This window comes from Megascapheus bottae, chromosome 5, assembly GCF_031878675.1.
Source record: "Megascapheus bottae isolate mThoBot1 chromosome 5, mThoBot2.hap1, whole genome shotgun sequence".
Classification (NCBI taxonomy): domain Eukaryota; kingdom Metazoa; phylum Chordata; class Mammalia; order Rodentia; family Geomyidae; genus Megascapheus; species Megascapheus bottae.
This window is the reverse complement of record NC_143513.1, coordinates 18,991,497-19,011,960: the sequence shown is the minus strand read 5'-3', so window position 1 is coordinate 19,011,960 and position 20,464 is coordinate 18,991,497. Positions and strand designations below refer to the sequence as shown.

General features: G+C 46.3%; 1 protein-coding gene across 2 annotated transcripts in view; it reads left to right on the top strand.

Annotated features, from left to right (window-relative positions):
* Positions 1-8,878, top strand: part of Rapgef5 (Rap guanine nucleotide exchange factor 5) — a 233,291-nt gene extending 224,413 nt beyond the window's left edge. For both annotated transcript variants that reach the window (XM_090332742.1, XM_090332741.1), the window contains exons 25-26: positions 1,799-1,853; positions 5,262-8,878. In XM_090332742.1, the coding sequence (XP_090188868.1) occupies positions 1,799-1,853; positions 5,262-5,380 (174 nt within the window). In that variant the 3' untranslated portion in view covers positions 5,381-8,878. The remainder of the gene's footprint in view (positions 1-1,798; positions 1,854-5,261) is intronic.
* The last annotated feature ends 11,586 nt before the right edge of the window (positions 8,879-20,464 follow it).

The window sequence follows — 20,464 nt, the reverse complement described above, 5'->3', positions numbered from 1 at the left end:
TTGCTGCCTCAGCAACTCTCAGTTTCCTATCACACATTAGTAAATGACAGGAACGAAGAGCTTCCCTTTGCTTAAAAGCACCATCCTGCCTGGCGTGGTGGCTCAAGCCTATAAACCAAGAGTTCTTCAGGAGGCTGAGATCTGAGGATTACAGTACAAAGCCAGCCTGGGCACTAAAGTCCATGAGACTCTGATCTCCAATTAATCACTAGAAAATGGAAAGTAGGGCTGTGGCTCAAGGAGTAGGGTGGTAAGCCTTAAACTGAAGAGCTTAGGGACAGTGCCCAGGCCCAGAGTTCAAGCCCCATGACTGATAAAAAGTAGTGCCACCTTACTATAAAGAGCAACACCCTTCTTCCCCACAAAGGATAGGAACCAGCACTGTTTGCGTGCCCATCCACCACACCCCAGCTCCAGCCCTGCCTGAGCTGGCACATGATAGAAATCAGTGTGTCGCCACAGCCTGACACAAGGAGCGAAGTGTCCTGGGAATCGGGGTGAAATGTGGGGAAGGAAATGTAACAATGCATTTGCACAGACATGAGTCAGGTCTCATTTCCTTCGCAAATGCTGCTTGGGTTGCTGCTGTAATCACTGTTAATTTTCCACTATTGAGAAGAAGTACATTAGCAGCCCAGTTGTGAGAACAATTTAATCAGTGGGTCATATTCAAAGAGCTTTTCTGACATCCTGCCAGATTTTAAGCGAAGGCTTTTTTTTTTTTTTTTCTTAAGTGTTAGCATTGTTCTGTCAGCAGTAATCACTGAGAGCTTACTGTTGGTGGCTGATCCTAGGCCCATGTGTGCAGGCAGGATGTGAATCGCTGCAGGAATGGTGGTGTCTGGAGGTGCACATCAGAAGTGATTTGATTCTTGTATTGTAGGATTACATGTTGATTTTGATTTGAGACAGTCAGAAGTTGCTTTCATTCATCAGAGGACTAGAACACAGTGACAGTGGTGTTTAAAGATTGGCTGGCAAGTGCTTGAGGACAAATTTACTAGGAAGTGGTCTGTTCTAAAATACAAAACAGGACCGGGAGGTAACTCCATGGCTAAGCACTTGTCTAGCAAGAGCTACATCCTGGGTTCAATCCCCCAGTATCAGAAAGGCCAAGGGCAAACAAACAATAAAAGGTTAAGAAACCAAAATACAAAACGTCATCACTGAAAAATAGAATAAGTGGAAGGAAGGCAGTGGCTCAGGTGCACAGGGATGCAGAAGAGAAAATATCAAAAGCAGCTGCAAATTTCAGAAGACTTTTTCCTGGCGATCAAATGAGTAGGAAGGATATTTAGCCGTAAGAACACATTCTTTGTGAAGATGTCAGGGTTGTTGGAATTGATTTTTTTCTTACATACCTCACTTCCCGTTGCCATGTGAGCTTGTGAGTCCACAAAATTTGTGCTACATGTGTGACATGTGGTAGGTGCTAGGCCTGCAAGTCCTCTGGGGTACCTAGTTAGAGCATACACTATACAAAGACTTTGCCCTTAGCTGCAGGGAAAGTACAGCAGATGTGGATAGAAGGATTTGTGGAGGGCTGTATTTACTTATAGCCTCCTTTCCCAGAACTTACACCCTGAGGAACCCAGTTTGGGAGCCACTGTTTACACAGGCCAAAGACTAAATATTCTTTTGCAATCTAAGTTCAGTATAATCAATTAAAGTCTCCAACTCCCAGTGGGACTCTATTTACACCCAAAGTGTTAGGTTGTCTATCCATCCCAGCAGGCACTGCTACTTCAGCAACACCCCAAGGGACTGTTGACTGAAACAGACTCTTTTCTCCTTGCAGCACATGATTGCAGACACTGTCAGAACCCTGAGACACTGCAGGGCTAACCAGTTTGGTGAGTACATGAAACCAGGTGTGGGATGCGAATCATCTATGTACCAGTGTTGTCAAACCCCAAGTTCTCGGTGGTCATGGGTTTAAACAGGTCATACAACATCACTCTGAGGAATACAGTATCCTGTTCTACACTCTCACTTTTTCTTTTTTCAATGCCTATTGGGGCTGTTCAGGAAGATAAAATGTGGCTGAATGTTACTCCTTTGCAGAAGCATTTTGAATAATCCATTGTGACTGGTCAATCAGCTGCTTCCCCTCCTTCCTGGTTCAGCCCTGCCCTGGAGAATCCAGCTTCGCTTGCCCACCACCCCAGAATTGCTTGGAAGTTAAGCAGGGGTGACTGTGCCCCTTCCCCTCCCCCTCCCCTCCTTCCTCAGGGCCTTCCTGGAATAGGACTCTAGCTTATAAAGCAGCCTTCCCTCGTCTTTTCTTCTCTACAGCTCTAACTTCCTGTCTGCAATTGCCTTTCAGTTAAAAAAGTATTTTTCAGAGCACACTGGTAGGATCCCCACTGAGGAATATTCCAGGCATAATACTGAAGGAGGGAAGGGAAGAAGTGGGCTTTGTTGAATTGGGAAGCTTCCACTGGCAGCAGCGTGGTAAAGGGGGACCATGAACACCAGAGGTGCTGAACTTAAAACTGCACCTCAGGTATCAGCCCACACTGCTGGCCATCGCCCGTGAGAGACCAGCACAGCAATAAAAACAAAAAGCCAAGCTCAGCGATCACAAATCAACCAAAAGTAACTGGCAAATAAAACTTAGTAGCTATCATTACTAAAAAATGTTTTCAGTAATATAGAAATCAATATAAAGCATAAGATAGGGGTTGGAGATGTGGCTTAGTGATAGACTGCTTGCCTAGCATGCATGAAGCCCTGGTTTCGATTCCTCAGTACCACATACACAGAAAAAGCCAGAAGTGATTCTGTGGCTCAAATGGTAGAGTGCTAGCCTTAGCAAAAATAAGCTCAGGAACAATGTGCAGACCCTGAGTTCAAGCCCCAAAACTTGCAAAAAATAAAGTAAAATAAAATAGATAATATAATCCATGTGTCACCTCCCAAGGATGGTGCTACTACTTGATACATAGTCTTCATTTTTTTCTATCTAGTAGTGCTCTTGGCTGACAATAGTAAGCTTCTATATAGGTTATATATTTGTGTTGTGTGTGTATGAGTATTGGGTTTGGAACTCAAGATCTGGACACTGTTCCTAAATTTTTGTGCTCAAGGCTGGCACTCTACCACTTGAGCCAGAGCTCTGCTCTGGCTTTTCAGTGGTTAATTGGAGATAGAGTCTCATGAACTTTCCTGCCTGGGTTAGCTTTAAAATTCAATCCTCAAACTTAGCCTCCTGAGTAGCTAGGATTACAGGCATGAGCCACCGGGGCCTAACCACAGGTCTGTGTTTGAAAGGGAGAATTGTAAATGCCTGACCTAATTTTGTAGATATCCATATCTCTTATCACTTATTTCATCCTTGTAAATGCTGTTGATATATGCCTAAATAATTCAGTAAGTATACAGTACAGTGCAGATGTAAAAAGCAACAGTAGCATTGTCATTGGGCCCATCCAGATGGACGAGCTAATGGATTTGCTGTCAGGGAATTACAAGATTCACAGCTAGTTTATGTATGCTTCAGGTATGAGCAGAAAGGTTAGACTGGCTTGGCTGGACTTGAACCTCTTCACCAAAGGAAAATCTGTGTAACACAGGAGAGATTATTTAAATAGATATCCAAACCAGTTTGTATTCTAATATTTATATACCTTTTTAAAACTAGTCCAAAAACTGGAGTTTATTTTAATGATGTGTATGGGCCCTGCCTCCAATGTTGGTATTTGGGATAAAATGTGGTAATATCAGTGAGGTCAGTTATGAACTCTGGGTGCCATGTAGAGGTAAGTTGTCATGATTAGATGGCATCATTCCACTGCAAGCTAACAACAGATTTCTCTCTATACCCATCATATGCTTCAAACTAAAAACAATGTCTTAATGTCTTCTAGAAAAATTATTATTTTAAAATACTACAGCCTTTTCTTTTATTTGGTCATAGCAAAAACTTTTATTTGCCAGGTGCAATGGCTCCCGCCTGTAACCTTAGTTACTCAAGAGGCTGAGATCTGAGGATCAAGATTCAAAGCCAGCCTGGGAACAAACGAACTTGAGACTCTTATCTCTAACTTCTAGAAAATGAGAAGTGGGGCTTAGCTCAAGGGTAGGGCGGTAGCCTTGAGCTGTAGAGCTCAGGGACAATGCCCAGGCCCAGGAGTAGGGTGGTAGCCTTGAGCTGAAGAGCTCAGGGACAGAGCCCAGATCAAGTTCAAGCCCCATGACCCACAAAAAAACAAAAACAAACAACAACAACAAAAAACCTTTTATATGTGAAAACCAGGAAGCCAGTTGCTATTAAACCCAACAGTTATAAGCCACCCATAGAAGGCAAATGTTAAATTATTTCTTCATAAAACATAGAAAAAAGAATTAAAAGTTTTTTTTTTCAGTAGAAATGAAGCTGTAGTAAAATGTGCAGCATCCTGTGGTCTCCTTCCTTTGGCTCTGTCTGAGCTGCCTATACCTTGGAGAAGCAAGGGGGTGGGAGCCACCCTCCTGTACATCTGCAGACTCGCTGTGGGCTGCTTGGCCCACTTCTCTACCCCCATTCCTGCTGGGCTGCCCATTGCCCATGCACTTACCTCTGGGGTCCCCCCGTTACCCTGATATTTCCTTGCATTTCTGAGTGGGAAGTTCCTTTGTTTGTCCTCCTCAGGGAAGGGTTCATCACATACACACACACACATGCACGTATGTGCATTTGTCTTGAGCCCTCTTTGCCTGTTAACTGTATCTTAGATTCTACTCCATAGCATTTCTTCTCTCTATTTTCTCATTTTTTCCACAAAATAATAACACTAAAGAAGTGTATAGAACCTTAAAACATTTTAAAAAAACCAGCTGTTGCATTCATGTGCTAAACAGACGACACCTGACACCTGACAATCGCACCTGTGATAAACAAGCCAGTGTGCGCCATCTATACAGACAACTGCTATGAAAGGCTGACCAGTGTGAAGGCTCCAACCCCAAGCCCAGCAACTATGGGGCCTGGGTTTTAATTGTGGCTGTGCCACTCCCTTGTGTGAATGCGCCCATTTCCTTGCCATGAAGAGGGATAGTCTGTACTAGTAGTACAGACTAGTGGTATCTTGCCAGAGTGACTGCCCCCATTGCACAGTTTCAGTTGAGCTGAGAGAGCATTTCTCCTGGAAGGACAAGGGTGTCCTGTTGGGGGCTGTGACTAGGGAGGGCCTACCATGAAGACATGGGGCTTGCCTCTCTTAGAGATGGCACCACTGCCTGCATGAGTTTGATTGTTGCTTTTTCCCTCCGATGCATAGGAGGCGATGTGTCTCCAAAGGAGCACCAAGAGCTGAAGTCCTATGTCACCCACCTGTACGTCATTGACAGCCAGCAGGCCCTGTTCGAGCTCTCTCACAGGCTGGAGCCCCGGGCCTGAACCGCCTGCCCAGCCCCTGCTGACTGCAGCTGCAACTGGAGCAAAGGGAAGGGAAGGTCACCACCCAGCACATTGCTTCCTGTGAGGAAAGGAGTGGCTGAGTTTTATCAGTAAACTCTAAGATGTGCCCAGGAAAGGAGACCCAGGCGGGGTCAGGAAGTGACATCAGCCGCCAGACCGGGAAAGGCCCCTCCACTGAGCTGTCAGAGCTGAAGGAACAGACCAAAAGCATCCAGAGAGTGGAGAAGTGTGGTGTCCCGCCATTGTGTTGTAGATCCAGTCCATGTTTCAACTTGAAATGTGCCAGCAGGAAGAGGAGAAAAGATGTCTTGACAGGGTGAATCAGTATTTCAGTCAGAGCATACGCTCAGAAGCCAGGAGTTCTACTCTGCCTGGTGTCAGACTCCTCCACAAGCTGCCAGGGTTTGAGAACATCTGATGACCGTGTGTATTTGTAAGTGGGCATCTTTTTTTTTCTGGGCACAGTATGGTTTTCAGAAAAGCACAGTGCCTGATGTACTGGGTACTCAATTACTGTTGAGGGGAGAGAGTCACAAAAGACAGCATCCTTTTCCTGAGGAAGCCCTAGCATCTCCACATCACAGGCAGCTTCCTGCAGTCTGGCACGTACACAGCCAACAGGAGAGGTTAAGCTAAGGAGAACACAGCACAGCGATTTTCCATCTTTTGGTAAATGTTCTTAGGAACACTCAAATGTCTGATGTGTGTTTGAGCCTGTAGTCCACCCACTCGCCAAACCAGAGCCTTGCAATAATTCCCAGAATGGCATAGTTTCCTGAATCCTTTTTACTATCCCATTTTTGCCACTTGAGCCTCTTACAGCAAGTAAGACCTCTTGTTCTCAAGGACTAGTTAGAGGATTTCCCTCAACCCTCAAAGAAACAAAAAGGCCGTGGACTAAAATGAGCCAGTTCTCTCTGCTAACTTACACATGTTGCTTTGCTGAGTTCTCAGGGCCCTGCTTCACATATTTGGTCCATGTCAAAAACGTGGGACACATGTGTGCTTCTCGCCACTTCTGTCTATTCATCTCATGGGCTCCTGCACGTTCCTGCCTCTTCTGTCTCGCCAACTCCTCATCCATCCTCATTACTGAGCTCAGTTTCCCAGCCTTTCTGACACCTTCACAGCAGTACTATTTCCTGGGCTCAGGATCAACAGTAAACTTGAGATTCTGTAGGAGAGAAACAAACAGACATACTGTGGTAGGACCTTCAAAGAGATTCAGCCTGGCCCAGTATGTAAAACGAGTCCCAAAAATTTACAAGGTTTTATAAAAATGTTTCATCCATGGCTAGTCTACTTGTAAAGAAAAAAGCCCTTCATGCTCCTCCCATTAGAGGACCCTAGAGCCATAGAGCCACAGAAATCAGACTTTGTGATGGCTGAGCAGGCACTTGCATCCCTCCTCTTAGCAATGACAGCATCTGTTTGTGTCTGTTCTCCAAGTTGGCAACCAGAGTTTAGCCAGCATAACTATGTAAGGGCATTTCAACACATCTGTTTTGTTTTGTTTTTGTTTTATTACATTAGATCTATATTACATCAAATAGAACATTACCTACAGAGGACTAGTTTTGAGTGGAGATCTATTTCAGCCAACATTTGTTGCTTAGATTCCAATTCAGATATATACACTTGACTAAACATGGCCATCCATATATTGTGTCTAAGCACGTTTTGCATGGCCCATTTAGAGCTTCCCACTTAGCATGAGTGGAAATGGCAGGATAAGGAGTACTTACCTAGTCTTTCTTCCCCAGCAAAAGGAAAATGTGATTTTGTTTGGTTTAGTTTTGCTTTTTTAATCTTTGTCTTCTGATTGTCAAAATCTCTACATCTTTCTGAAATTCAACAATTGTTTTTCTAGAGATTATTTTTTCCAGGCAGCAAAATCAGAAATTTTAGATGCTCTAAGGAGTCTTACCTATGATAAAATTGTAGGAACCTGCATTTGTACTACAGAAAGCTGTTTCTAAGGAGTCTGAGCTGACAGTGAATGGGTGGCATAGGACGAGAACATTCCTGTGGGAGGGGAGAGGCCCTTACCCTCTACAAGTACGCACCAAGGCCTCTTCAGACCTGGTTCTCTTCCAACTAGAAGGGTGGATAGGCTGCGAGGTGTGAAAGCTCTTTTCTCTGTCTCCTTGGACTTTCGTGATTGCATAAAATCTCCATTCACTTCAAAACTCTCCTAACATGGCACCTTCACCAGCAGGCAGTCACCGGGCACCTCAGGGAAGTGTTCGTTGTTACAGCGCAACCCAGCCACAGCCCTGGGCTCTCTGAATTTGTGAGCATTGCAGTAAATGAACCAGCCTTCTTAGAAGCTAGTGCAGGACAGCAGAACACAGGTTCCTATAGGCAAAATCATAACCCTCCCAATTTTTTCAGATAAATTATAGAGATACTTGTAGATGTTCCATAAACTACATTGCGTATTTGCTGCCACAATCTTAGTTGCCCAATGCTTTCAGTGAACCATGATTACACTCACATTTTTCTAGTATCTTTACTTATACATGGAATCAACTCACTCTCTGAGAACAGGACCCTACAGAAGGTAGAGCATGGCACACGCCCTGACTTCAAAGGCATGAGGATAAACGCAACAGCCTCAGAGTTGGGGTGAGGAGGGCTGGGGAAGACTGCACCCTAGAGCCAGCCTTTCGTACACAGACCTGCAGTTTTGCCAAGGTCACCTCTACGCTGCAGATACTGAACTGCCTGTGCGACCCTCTGAGCTTCTCCAAAACAGGGCACAAACATTGACATTTGGAAGAGCAATCCGCCATGGTCATTTAACACAGGATTTCTTCTCGCTGCTGCAAAGATATGTCCATAAAATTTCAGCTTGCTCACCTCTGAGCGGGCCAGTTTCACTTCAGATTGTAGAGGAGAAAAAGGTTTTTTTAATTGCCAAAAAAAAAAGGTGGATGAAAATGTACTACTGTGTAAAGCAAAGCTGTATATATGAGACGTTTTCTAGCAGAGTAATATTTATTTGCATAGCCTATTTATTGTATTCGTATCACACTGTTATTAAATACTGGGATGAAATTGATGACCAGAAGCAAGTAATCTTGCCTTTTAATGTACCATTACTTAGGGCTGCTGTGACATTGTCAGCTTGCATTAATACTTAGATGATAGAAAACCCGCCATTGTGGGGGTCTACCTAACTTCTCAGGGACTACACCTGTAGTTTTCCACCATTATCTGAGCTGGTAAATATGATACGTCCGTTGAATTACCAGAATTGCCATTAACAGTGTTTCCTTTGTCATCTCTTGGCTTTCTGCCTCTGTATATATGACTGGGCTGTGTATTTATCAAAGCTAGGAAGCAATAATTTATATGTAAAAAATGGACAAGCAATATAAGGTTAAAACTTATATAAGTAAGCATTACCTTATCTTGTATTTTAAAGTGTTTTTTTTTAACTGCTTTTCCAAATATAAGACTATGTTAAAGATACTGTTCCTGCCTCGTCCCTTCTTGCTTGGCTTCTAGAATATTAAGGTCATTTGCACACTGGAAGAGCTGCACGTGGATGATGGGGTTTCTCAGACAGACCCAGGAAGCTGGCATGGTAGCATTTCAGAGCCTGCCATCTGCACCTGTGCTCGTGGCCATCGTCCTCACCACATTCTACCTCCATCAGGCCTGGAGAGAAATGCCAGTGCTGTGGCAGTGCCCTGAAGCCAGGGTAGAAGCCTCAATGCTGAGGAACCCACCAAGCGGGAGCCGTGGCTATGTGTGCATTGTGGTGGCACCGAGCCAGCATTCAGAATGTCCTCCATCTCTCCCTGTAGACCTTCCTACATCCTGCCAGTCCCAGTCAAGCTGGCTTTGGGCATGTGATACTCCCTCCTACAAGGAGATCTGCCTCACTCTGTTAGGTTCTGGAGTGGCCATTGTCTTGTTCTCTTCAGGGGGAATGGGGCCACGTGCTGAGACTCGTTGCAAGGCAGCCCATGTCTACCCCATGCTTTTCCACATCCAGGTGTCACTATCAGCCTGGGACTTGGAGCTAAGGCCACATGGAGCAGAGCTTTGGTTTGGGAAGGGAGCATTGCTTGAGAGAAGAATGTAATGTCGGCGTGAGATGCCACTGAGATCTGGCAGTGGCTTGTTGCTTCACAGAATGTAGCCTTGGCTGATTGGGTGTCTCCCAGGACGTTTCTTTCTTTGTGAGCTGCCCTTTCCATCCATGTGCTGGGGAGCACATCGGCTCCATGACTATACATAGCGCCTGACTGCTAAGGCGCTTGTCTGTGGGGGAAAAGGTGACAATGACTGGACACCAGTTTTCTGGGCCTCTCAATGCCTAGGAATCGGCCCTTCTGTGAGGGGAAGGGAAACAGGAAGAGCAGAGCAGAGAAAAACTTACCAAAGAAATCACCATGGTCCTGCTCCCATTTTTGTTAAATTTTATTTTCTTGTCGGGGTAATGTATACAGGGGTTACAGTTACATTCACCAGGTAGTAGGTGCATTACTTTTGGAACATTGACACCTCTTCTTATGTTTTTGTCTCCCTTTCCCTCACTCAATCCTCCCCTCCAATCATCTTGTTTTCCTCCTTTCCCTTCCCTATTTCAAATAAACAAATAACACCAGATACAGTAACCACATGAGATTAACCATAAGGGGAAAAAAGAGAAAAGAAATAACTGCACATAGTATATTGAGACCAACAATTACAAAGATAAACCTCTTGTTTGCATATTCTAGAGTTCATTTTGTTTAGTCTCATTGTAGAGACTATATGTACATAGTTTTTGAGCTATTGTGATCCTCTGAGGAGAGTATTAGACGTATACTAATTATTACAAATGAGGGAAACCATGGAGCCTATGTTCCTTTGGGTTTGGCTTACTTCATTTAATACGATTTTTTCCAAGACTTTCCATTTCTTTAGGAATGGAGCGATGTCATTCTTTCTGATGGCAGCATAGAATTCCATTGTGTATAAGTACCTGCTCTGTGGGTGTTGACCTCCCAAGCTCCTCCCAAAATTGAGAGCCACACAGAGGAAGGAAGACCAGGAAGCCTGAGGCGCTTGCTTTGTGAGAGACGGAAGAGAAAGGGCAATGCCTACTGCTAAGGATGTGCCCAGATTCTCTCTAGTGCCAGTTGAGACAGGCAGTCCCGGGAAGGTGAAGCCTGAGGTTGACCTCAGCTTACCTGACAATGGCCCTTGAGGTGGTGGGCCAGATGCCCCAGCGGCACAATGGGGACATGAGCCTCCACCCTGGGTCTTGTCCTGTTACATCATCTTGATCCCTAACTTGTGAGGCAAATGTGATAACCACTACAGTATGGAAACAACTTTGATTCCTAACTTGTATATTGGTTTTTCAGACACTTCTTTAAAGAAAGGAGATTCTTCAAGTTTTGGGTTTGCCACTATCGTGTAGGGAAGATCCTCAGGCAGGGTGTGGGGCCGTCATCCATTTAAGTCCAAACCTCAGAATTCATCTGGATTCCCCCACCCTCCTGCTCTGCATCTGACCACCGCTATCTTCCCTCCCCACTCACCGGCATGGGCACAAGCCCTTGCTGTGTAATACTGAATCGCCTTTGGCACAGTCTTCTTCCCTTCATGTACTTGCCTCCATGTTGCCATCACAACAACTAGAAAGTGGCATTCTCCAAAAATCTCATGGTGTTTTTCAGCTCAAAAACCTCCCTTATTGCTTCTTGGGCTTCAGAACCAGCCTCAATTGCCAAGGCTCCATGTAGTAGCCTCTACTCTGTTCCTGAGCAGGTTAAAGAAATCAGGCAGATAGGAAACATAGGTTCTGCTATTCATGAGAGTAGCAAACATTAGCTAAAGAATTCTGTATGAGGCTTTCTTGCTTCTCTTAAGGTGTTAGGTATGTGTATGTGTCTCACACCCAAAATTAAAGAGCAAGTTAACAGTGAACTCCAGATCCTCCTACCTCTGCCTCCTGAATGCTAGCATTACCCCAGGCTCAAAGTGTTACATTTTGAAGCCAGACCATTAATACAGCTGTGTGTGTGTGTGTGTGTGTGTGTGTGTGTGTGTGTGTGTGTGTGTGTGTGTGTAAGGGGGAGGGAGGGACAAAGGGGGGGGGAGGATGAGAGTGAGACCTACCAGAAAGAGCCTGGGCCTTTGGAATTGGGTTAAGAACAGTGAGCTTTTTTTTGCCCACCAGAGATGTGCAAACAGACCTGAGACTGAGCCCTGGATGGCTTGAGGACAATTTGGGAGAGCTTGAAGACTCCTCACAACCAGAGGAGACAAGCAAGTAACTGTGGTCATGAGTATGATTTTGTTTTCTGGCCTCTTTTTCTCTTTCTACTATTCCTCCTCCTCCTCCTCTTCCTCCTCCTCCTCCTCCTCCTCCTGCTCTTCCTCCTTTTCTGTGATAGATGAAATAACAGCCCCTGTTCCTGAGTACTCAATTGACTTGGGCCAGGCCGTGGAAGGCAGTGGAGGGGACACAGCTGTGGGAGGAGTCCAGCAAAGACCACCTCACCCTTTCCCTCACCTGTGCTGAGGACAACTACACACTGCAGACTTGCAGTAAACATACAGAGACCCTGCAACCACCATACTGGAACCTACTTCCTCAACATATGGCCCTCCACAATTCCTTCCCTACCTGCCAAACAAGGTCACAAGGTCAGCTCCACCACTGGAGTGTGATCCCACCTGACACTGAGCCCTTGTTTCCCTTAACTGAATTGCACACAGCTCCTACCCCCTCATTACTTGCTGTGGAGGGGGGGGGGGCGGGGAGGACTTCATTGCTAAGACTTGGCCAGTCTTTCTGCTTGCCTTAGCTGGCTTTTGCATGCTGTTTCAGCATGTCCTGTATGGGAGCTGAAACTTAACTCTGATACTTAAGGTTTGTCAGAGGGCTGCTTGCTGCGTAGGGTTTTACAACAGGGAAAATGATGCCAAATCCTGAAGGCACCAGTGAGGCCAGTGTAGAAGATGGGTTCCAAGGTTTGGACATGAATGGATGGTGTAACTAATAATAAATCTCAGTAAAATACAGTGGTGACTTTGCTAGGTTGTGACCGGTGGGATGGAGAATAAATTCTGGATAGATCTGATGTTGTTTGCTGATGGATTGGAAATCGTAAGAGCCAGGTGCTGGTGGCTCATGCCTGTCATCCTAGATACTCAAAAGGCTGAGATATGAGGATCATGGTTCAAAGCCAGAACGTCTGTGAGACACTTATCTCTACAACCACCAACAAACCGGAAGTAGAACTGTAGTTCAAAATGGTGGAGTGAAAAAGCTCAGGACAGTGTACATGGAATCCTGGTTGATAGTAATGAGAAAGGAAGGAAATAAGCTAAGAGAGCGTTCAAAACTCAGATGTGGACACAGTTGTTTGAGATCTCACTGGACATGAGTCGGAACTAACAACTATCTCTTATACCAAGTCTAATGTGGGTCTAGCTACAATGAGCCATCTGCCTCACCCACTTCTGGGATTTTGCTGGGGTCAAGGTTACCCCTTAAGCCACTGTGCTGACTTAAGCTAAAGGACACTTCAAATCGTAGGTCCACACTTTGAGCCATTCCCATGACAGCTGTGTGGAATGACCTCTGTAATTCTACCCAACACAGCAGGTGAGCTGTGCAGCCTTCACGACTGTCACCCTGCACGTCCACGTCCCTTCTGTGGCTCCTTCCCACAAGAAACACAGAAATGTGAATTGCAACTCTGTTATCTGACATGAATCACTGTAGGACCAAAGCACAAGTAACTGGGCTCCTCAAGGCAAAAGCCCCAGAGTGCTCCCAGACTTTCAAGTTCACCTGCATACTACATAGGCTGAGGCAAACACTTTCACTTCTACAGAAACTGAACTCTTGAGAATTTTCATTGTCTTTATAGTTTCCTCCCATCCCCCTCCGAACACTACCGTGAGAAAGAAATTGTTATCTATGAAGTGCTATGAGTAGCACACAAACCCCTTTTGTTGCTTAATTAATAGTTGTTGAGGGAAGGAGGTCGTGGCCATTGGCCAGAAAACTGTGAGACGTTAGTGACATCTGGTGGTCATGTGGTGATCCTGCACAGAGTTTAAGTTGGTGTTGAACTGGATGAGTGGGGCACCTGGATACTGTGTCAACTCAAAGAACTAGCTAGCTAGTGGTTTCACCCTCGCCTCTCCTGGAACATGGCCCCGAGAATGACTGTTCTTTGTGTTCACAATGTAATGGGGTCTTTAAAACTATAGACGTCAAAGAGATGGAAAAGGAGCTGAACTAGAGAATGCTGACACTTGAACGTATCTGGCACCAGATGGTGGGTCGGGTAAGGTAAGGCCTCGATGCTCCTGACCACTGCCACTGGATCTGAGCCCTGCATCCTGTTGCAGCCTTCCCTCTGGCTATTGCTCCCCTGACCTCATCCTGCACTCCAGGAAGCATAGACAGATGCCCATATCATTTGTTCTGCCAGGCCAGGGTCATATTCAACAGATGTCCACCCACCCATCCGGGAGGCTGTGGTACCCAGGACACTCGGAGCTAAAGATGGGGCTACATCTGTGAGCTAGGCCATGAGCCCATCCTCTCCTTCCCCCACCTGCATCCTTCTCTCTCCTGGCTGAAGTGACACTTCCTCGTATCCCAGCTCTCAGAACAGCTCTACACCTGCCTCGGCCCCCTCTCCTACACTGGGCTCCTTCTACCAAGCCTTCTCTGAGTGGCAGCCTCCCTGTGGGGCCTTCCTGCTCCTTCCTCCAGGTTTCAGCTCCCCTCAGGGCACCGGCTGCTTCTGCCATTACTTTTGTTGGTGTTCGCTGTAGCTATCTGTGTGGTCATGAGCAAAGCCATGGTAACTCACTACACTGAGTGAGCAGCAGACTCAGAGCAATGTCACTATCACGAGGCAAGCTCTGCCTTCCAGGAATGAAGCCCCCCACAGAAGGAAGATGAGCAATGACTTGCCCAGTTGGAATGAGGGAGTCCATGAAGAAGGGAGGGCACAGCGAGACCCTGTCAGACCACCCTGGGCTCTAGCGAATGCCTATCTGAGGCAATTGCACCACTTTCCTGAGCATGTATTGCTGAGGTGAATGCAGATTAACCTTCCTGAGCCTGGGTAAGCCACACCTGAAGTCCAAACCAGAGTAGCAAAGGCTGGTGCTAGGAATGGCGTTCTCAGTTCAGAGGAGCCAGGGGTGACATTGGCAAAGCCATGCTCTGAGCAGCACTATCTCTGAGCAAGGGGGCTAAGAATCCTGGTCTGCTCCTCTTCCACCCTCCACCAACACCGCAACAGTCCAGTGAGGGTTCATCACAGCGGCTGTTCAGGTCCTGTGAGGGCTCAGGAGGGTGGCCGGGCCCCACCACTTCCTCCATCATTTCTGAGCATCTGCATGGCGCCTGGCCTTGGTGGCTGGGATTCAGCTTCCACCAGAGTGTGAGTGTGAAAGGGTCAAGGCAGCATCAGACAGACTTTGTTCTCTCCACCTCCTCCCTTTGCCTTGAGTCTCTGTGGCAGATCTGGAGGAAAGGGAGAAAAAGCTCTGTTTGTCCTGGGCCACTCTAGTTGGGTATAGGTGGAGTTTGTGGCCCCACTTCTCATGGAGGGTCAGGCAGGGTCAAGATTCAAGGTCCAGCCAAGGGTACTAGCAGAACCCCATAGGTTAATAAAGACAAAGCATGAGGGGCACCTGAGAGCCAAGCATGGTCCTGGGCATGGAGCTCAGCAGGCTTCTCCAGTGCCTGCCAAGCATGGACACTCTTCCTTCTCTGGCCAGCAGCACCATTTTAGAGACACCAGATTGGTTTGGATCTAAAACCTGACTGTTGTAGGATGCGGTTGAGTGTGAGTGTGGTTAAGGAGGTTGGCAAAAAAAAAAAAAAGACATCTTTCCAGGTAAGGAAGGCGGCACTCCTTGCATTTCTTGCTCTCTTACAAAGCTCTCCTGGTACCATGTGTGCTCCTTTGGGTAGAGTTGTTTTTCTTTTAAGAAAGTCCACTTGGGCCGTGGTGCCTCATTCCTGTAATCCTCCCTATTAAGGAGGCTGAGATAAGAGGGTTTGAGATTTGAAGCCAGCCCAGATTGAGAAATCTACGAGACTTATATTTTCAATTAACCAGCAAAATGCTGGTAGTGGCTCAAGTGGGAGAATGCCAGCCTTGAGTGGAAAAAGCTCAGAGGGTTTCCAGGCACACACACACACACACACACACACACACACACACACACGAGTGAAAGTCCCCAGTTTTAGGGTTTTAGAAATAGTGCAAGTTCTGACAGTGTGGAGCTGTACAGTGTCTTTAGCGAGGCGCTGACATTTGCCCATCTTTTCTTCAGGATAGCTGTGCTTGTAAGGAACAACTTAAAAGATGGTTTTGCTGGATCTGTAAATTGAATGCTGCACGCTAGGCCCAGCTCCATTTTTGTGCATTGTGCTCCCCACTCACTACACCACCATTGCTGCCTGTCTTCTCAGGCCCCTCTCTCAGTCCCAGGTTTGGTTCAGTGTCCATCAGAAGATCTCTGCAGGAAACCGGGCACAAGGCAACTCATTTCTCTTCCTTGCACTTACCTTTCTGTGATTATGCATTACTATAACGCTGAGATGGATCAGGGCTGGGTAAGTTCACTGTGTCATCATCCAAGGAGTAGTTGATCTTATCTATGCTCTTACTCATGCATTTGTTCATCAGGTATTTATTTCTAGGTCCCCTGACAGGTTTGATATGTGCATTGAGTGCCATCTAGTGGTCTGTATGCGCAATAGGCGCAGAGTGCTTCTGCTGTGAGGTGGTTCATGGGGAGTGGAGAGGCAAAATCTTCACTCAGGGATGTTCACCAAATCCAATCCCCATGAGGACTGCATGCCTTAGATTCAAACTACCTCCACTGGGCTTGGAGGCTGTTGGATCTGCAGACAGCTAAAATGGTATTTCAAGAGCACAGTGAGTTGCCCTGTGGCTTAGGAAAACCAAGTGTTGTTTTCTCATCAGTGTAGGATGTTTCCACATTGTTGTGCTTGCCGAAGCATACTGAAGGGATTATAAGATGAAGATACCCTTAGGAAAGCAAGTTTGGGGATTTTTTTTTCCTGCCAGTCCTGGGGCTTGAACTCAGGGCCTGGGCACTGTCCCTGAGCTTCTTTTTCTCAAGACTAGGGCTTTACCACTTTGAGCCACAGCTCCACTTCCGGGATTTTCTGTGTATGTGGTACTGAGGAATTGAACACAGGGCTTCATGCATGCCAGACAAGCATTCCACCACTAAGCCACATTCCCAGCCCAGGAAAGCAAGTTTTAAAATAGTAAGAAAAAAACTTCAGTTTTCAGTATTTGCCCAGGAAGCCTTGCTTTCCTCTCGGTTAGTACTGAATTCAAGATCTGTGAGGCCCAATTACCAGACTCTTGTTAAGTGGCCCTTCTTTGTGGCTAAATTGTGAGGAACTTTTACGGCCACACTTGATCATTGCAGCTCTGTGTGGTCACTTGTGACTCTGTACTCTCACATGGGGCTCTGTCTGCAAGGCCAGAACAGCTGAGGAGAGCTCAAGGCTCATCTGCAGTCCCCCAAGAAGGGATGTCACCCGCTCCCCAAAGCAGCATCCAGGCTCTTTTCCTTTCAATGCATTTAATACTAGTTGCTACTAAAAGTATGGATTCTGTACTCCAGATTCATATATGGAAGCCCCAACTCCCAGCACCGCAGAATATGATCTCACTTGAAAACAGAGTGGCAGCAGATATAATTGTTGAGGGGAGGGTCACACACTAGGGGTGGGGCCCTAGGCCCCAGTTACTGCTGTGTTTATGTATGCAGTACAGGAAGGTAGTATGAAGATCTGGGGAAAGAGGGAGTGTAAAAGAGATTCTTTCACACAACCCTCCTCAGAAGAAGCAAAGCTCAGACACCCTGGACAGTTTGTCTCCAGAATGATGAGATGCTTCCATTGTTGAAATCAATCAGTTTCTAGCAGTGTTCACCACAGCCCCAGGACAGAATTGGGGTAACTCGCTGGTGATCTTTGGTGCTTCTTGGCTGACAGATTGCTGTTCTCCCCAAGGTTGAGAAAATGCAGATTCTGCCAATAGATTTTCCTGTGAGAGTCCAGAAAATCCACTGCGAAGACAAGGTGTATCGAAGCGATGAGGAGCAAACTGGCAGCTCCTTTCACAGCCTCAGAGTGAGATGAAAGGGGTTCTCACAAGCTGGGTTCACAGATGACACTTGATCTGGAATGTCCACAGAGCAATGAAGAAAGTGGTGACGCTCAGTTATTTAAGGGGGAAACACAGTGAGTTTTACTATTTTAGAGAGAGGCAGGAGTTTGAGTACTGCTGCTGTCCAAACATAGCAACCTTGGGAGCAAGGCTGATGGCAGGCAGCAGGGGATTAAACAATATGTACAATGAAGCCAGCAGCATGGCTCACGTGGCACAGTACTTGCATAGCAAATGCAAAGCCCTGAGTTCAAGTCCCAGTAGTGCAAACAACAAAAAAAGGTGCAGTGAAATGAAATCAAGAATGGTGAAGGGCAGCAGACACAGTCAATTTCTGGACTTGAGCTTGTTCTTACACCCAGATCCACTTACCTGAAGGGGAGACAGAGCCCCAGAGAGAAGACACAACAATAGGCAAGAACAAGTGATCATGATTCTGAAGGCTTTCCTCAAAGATCTCAGGCCGATTGGATAGCATAGCTGAGGTCAGGAAAATATGACAGACTCAAGTACAGGGTCCTCACATCATCATGAGACAACGGCTTGCAGTAAGTGGATGAAAGAGACAGGCAGTCCCTGGAGTGGTCGCCCAGCTGTTTTTCACAGTCCATCCACAAGACCTCTAAACCTACCAGGTAATCATTTTTTAGTCTCCAAATAGATGACTGGAAGTGTTGTCTCTGGTACCTGGTAATGAGCACCATGCTGGCATCAGTTCTTTGGCTGTGGTAATAGGGTTATTATACTAGGGAAATTCTGCAGAAACCTTTGAAACTATACTCTGCCCTGGTCAGGACTGCAAATCAAAAACATATAACTGGACTAAGCCTATAAGCCTAGCTATTTAAGAGGAGGAGATCAGGGTCTGAATCCAGCAAAGGCATCTCAACCAATGGCTGAGCATGGGAGCATCAACTTGTTGCCTTAGCAACATGGAAGCACAATGATTGCTTGCATGGTGCATGCCTGTCATTAGCATCTACAAAATGAAGCACCAGTAGGCGGGGCCTGGGACTTGGGATGGAGATAGGTTCACCCTCTTACCACTACCTCAGGTACCACTGGGAGCAAGGTTTCTCATCTCCACAGACCAATGTGCTGACTCCCTACCTCTCACCTCCATTTATTTGTTTGTTTATTTAATTTTTCCAGTCCTGGAGTTTGAACTCAGGGCCTGGACACTGTCCTTGGGCTTTCTCAAGGCTAACACTTCACCACTTGAGCCACAGTGCTACCTCTGGCCTTTTCTGTGTATGTGGTACCCAAGAATTGAACCCAGAGCTCTGGGTATGCTAGATGAGCATGCTACCACTAGGCTATGCTCCCAGCCCTCACCTCCATTTATGGAGCAGTAGTGTGGGGTGGGGTGTGTGTGGGGGGGGGGTATGTGTGGGGTGTGTGGGGTGTGTGTGTGTGTGTGTGTGTGTGTGTGTGTGTTGGTGCTGGAGATTGAGCCCAGGATGTTGTACTTGTAAAGCAAGCATGTTGCCACTGAGCTATTAGACCAAGCCCGTTGTCTTCATGTGGCCAAATGTAGCCAGGGCTGCTCTGCCAATTGAGGAAGACTACCCCTTTATTCCTTCCTCCATTCCTGTACTCTCACACACTCACTCCTCTCCCATGCCATCTTTGCTATTCAGTTCAGTATAGGGGTTCCTGTCATCTCATCATGCTCTTTCCCTTTCATACCATCCAGTCACATGGGGAGCAGCCCTCTTTGTTCCCACTATATATTATGAAGATAAAAACAATAACACAGAGATTACAGATTAGTAAGTAGCAGACAGCTTTCCACCATGCTGTCGCCTCACCAGCGCACCCAAGATGCAGAAGTGTCAGAATTCATCCAATAACTTTCCCATCCAGGCTCTGGCAGAGCATCAGGCCAGGCTCCTGCTCTTTCCAGACTGGCTCCTAACTCTCAAGTCATGTTAATTAGGAAGCTTCATTTTGCCTACAACAATTCTGTGCTGCTTATGTTTAGGATGTCACTCTATTCAGTCTCATTTTCCTTCAGGCAGAGAAAGGACCATGATCTAGGCCTGTGCTCTGCTGTAATAAGGGAAGAAACAGACTACAGTCACATGGCCTCTGAGACCACCTTTGATTCCAATTTCAGGGGCCATGTGAATATTTATAACATTCTTGGGCCATAAAAAATGATCATTGCATCAGACACTGGTGATTCATGCCTGTAATCTTAACTACTCAGGAGGCTGAGATCTTAGGATCAAGGTTCAAAGCCACCCCAGGCAGAAAGGTCCCCATGAGACTCTTATCTACAATTACCCACTCAAAAAAAAAAAAAAAAACCAAACCTGGCAGTGGTGCCATGGTTCAAGTGCTAGAGTGCTAGCTTTGAGCACAAAGAGGCTCAGGGACACCACGTAGGCCCTGAGTTCAAACCCTACAACGGACAATAAAATAAAATAAAATAGCAAAAGGAAAGCTCACTGCTCTGGTAAGTGGGCTACAGGAATTCAGTGAGAAGCATAGAACTCTTCACTGCATATACTGAAGGATTTCAGTGACCTTACACAACTGGGAAGCTAAAGATTCCTCAGCTGCAGTGCCAGGAACTCACAGAACTGAGAAAAGCTGGTTGTTTGTGGTTACAATTCTAGTGGAAGCATGCTAACTGAAACGAGTAAAGAGCCAGGAGCTGGTGGCTTACACTTATAATCCTAGCAGTCAGGTCTCAGGAAGCTGATACTGAAGATCATAGTTAAAACCCAGCCTGAGCAGGAAAGCCCAGGAGACTCTTATCTCCAATTAACCACCAACCCCCCCTCCCCCCCCAAACCCAAAACAACCCCACAAAACTAGAGCTGTAGTTCAAGTGGTAGCCTTGAGTGAAAAA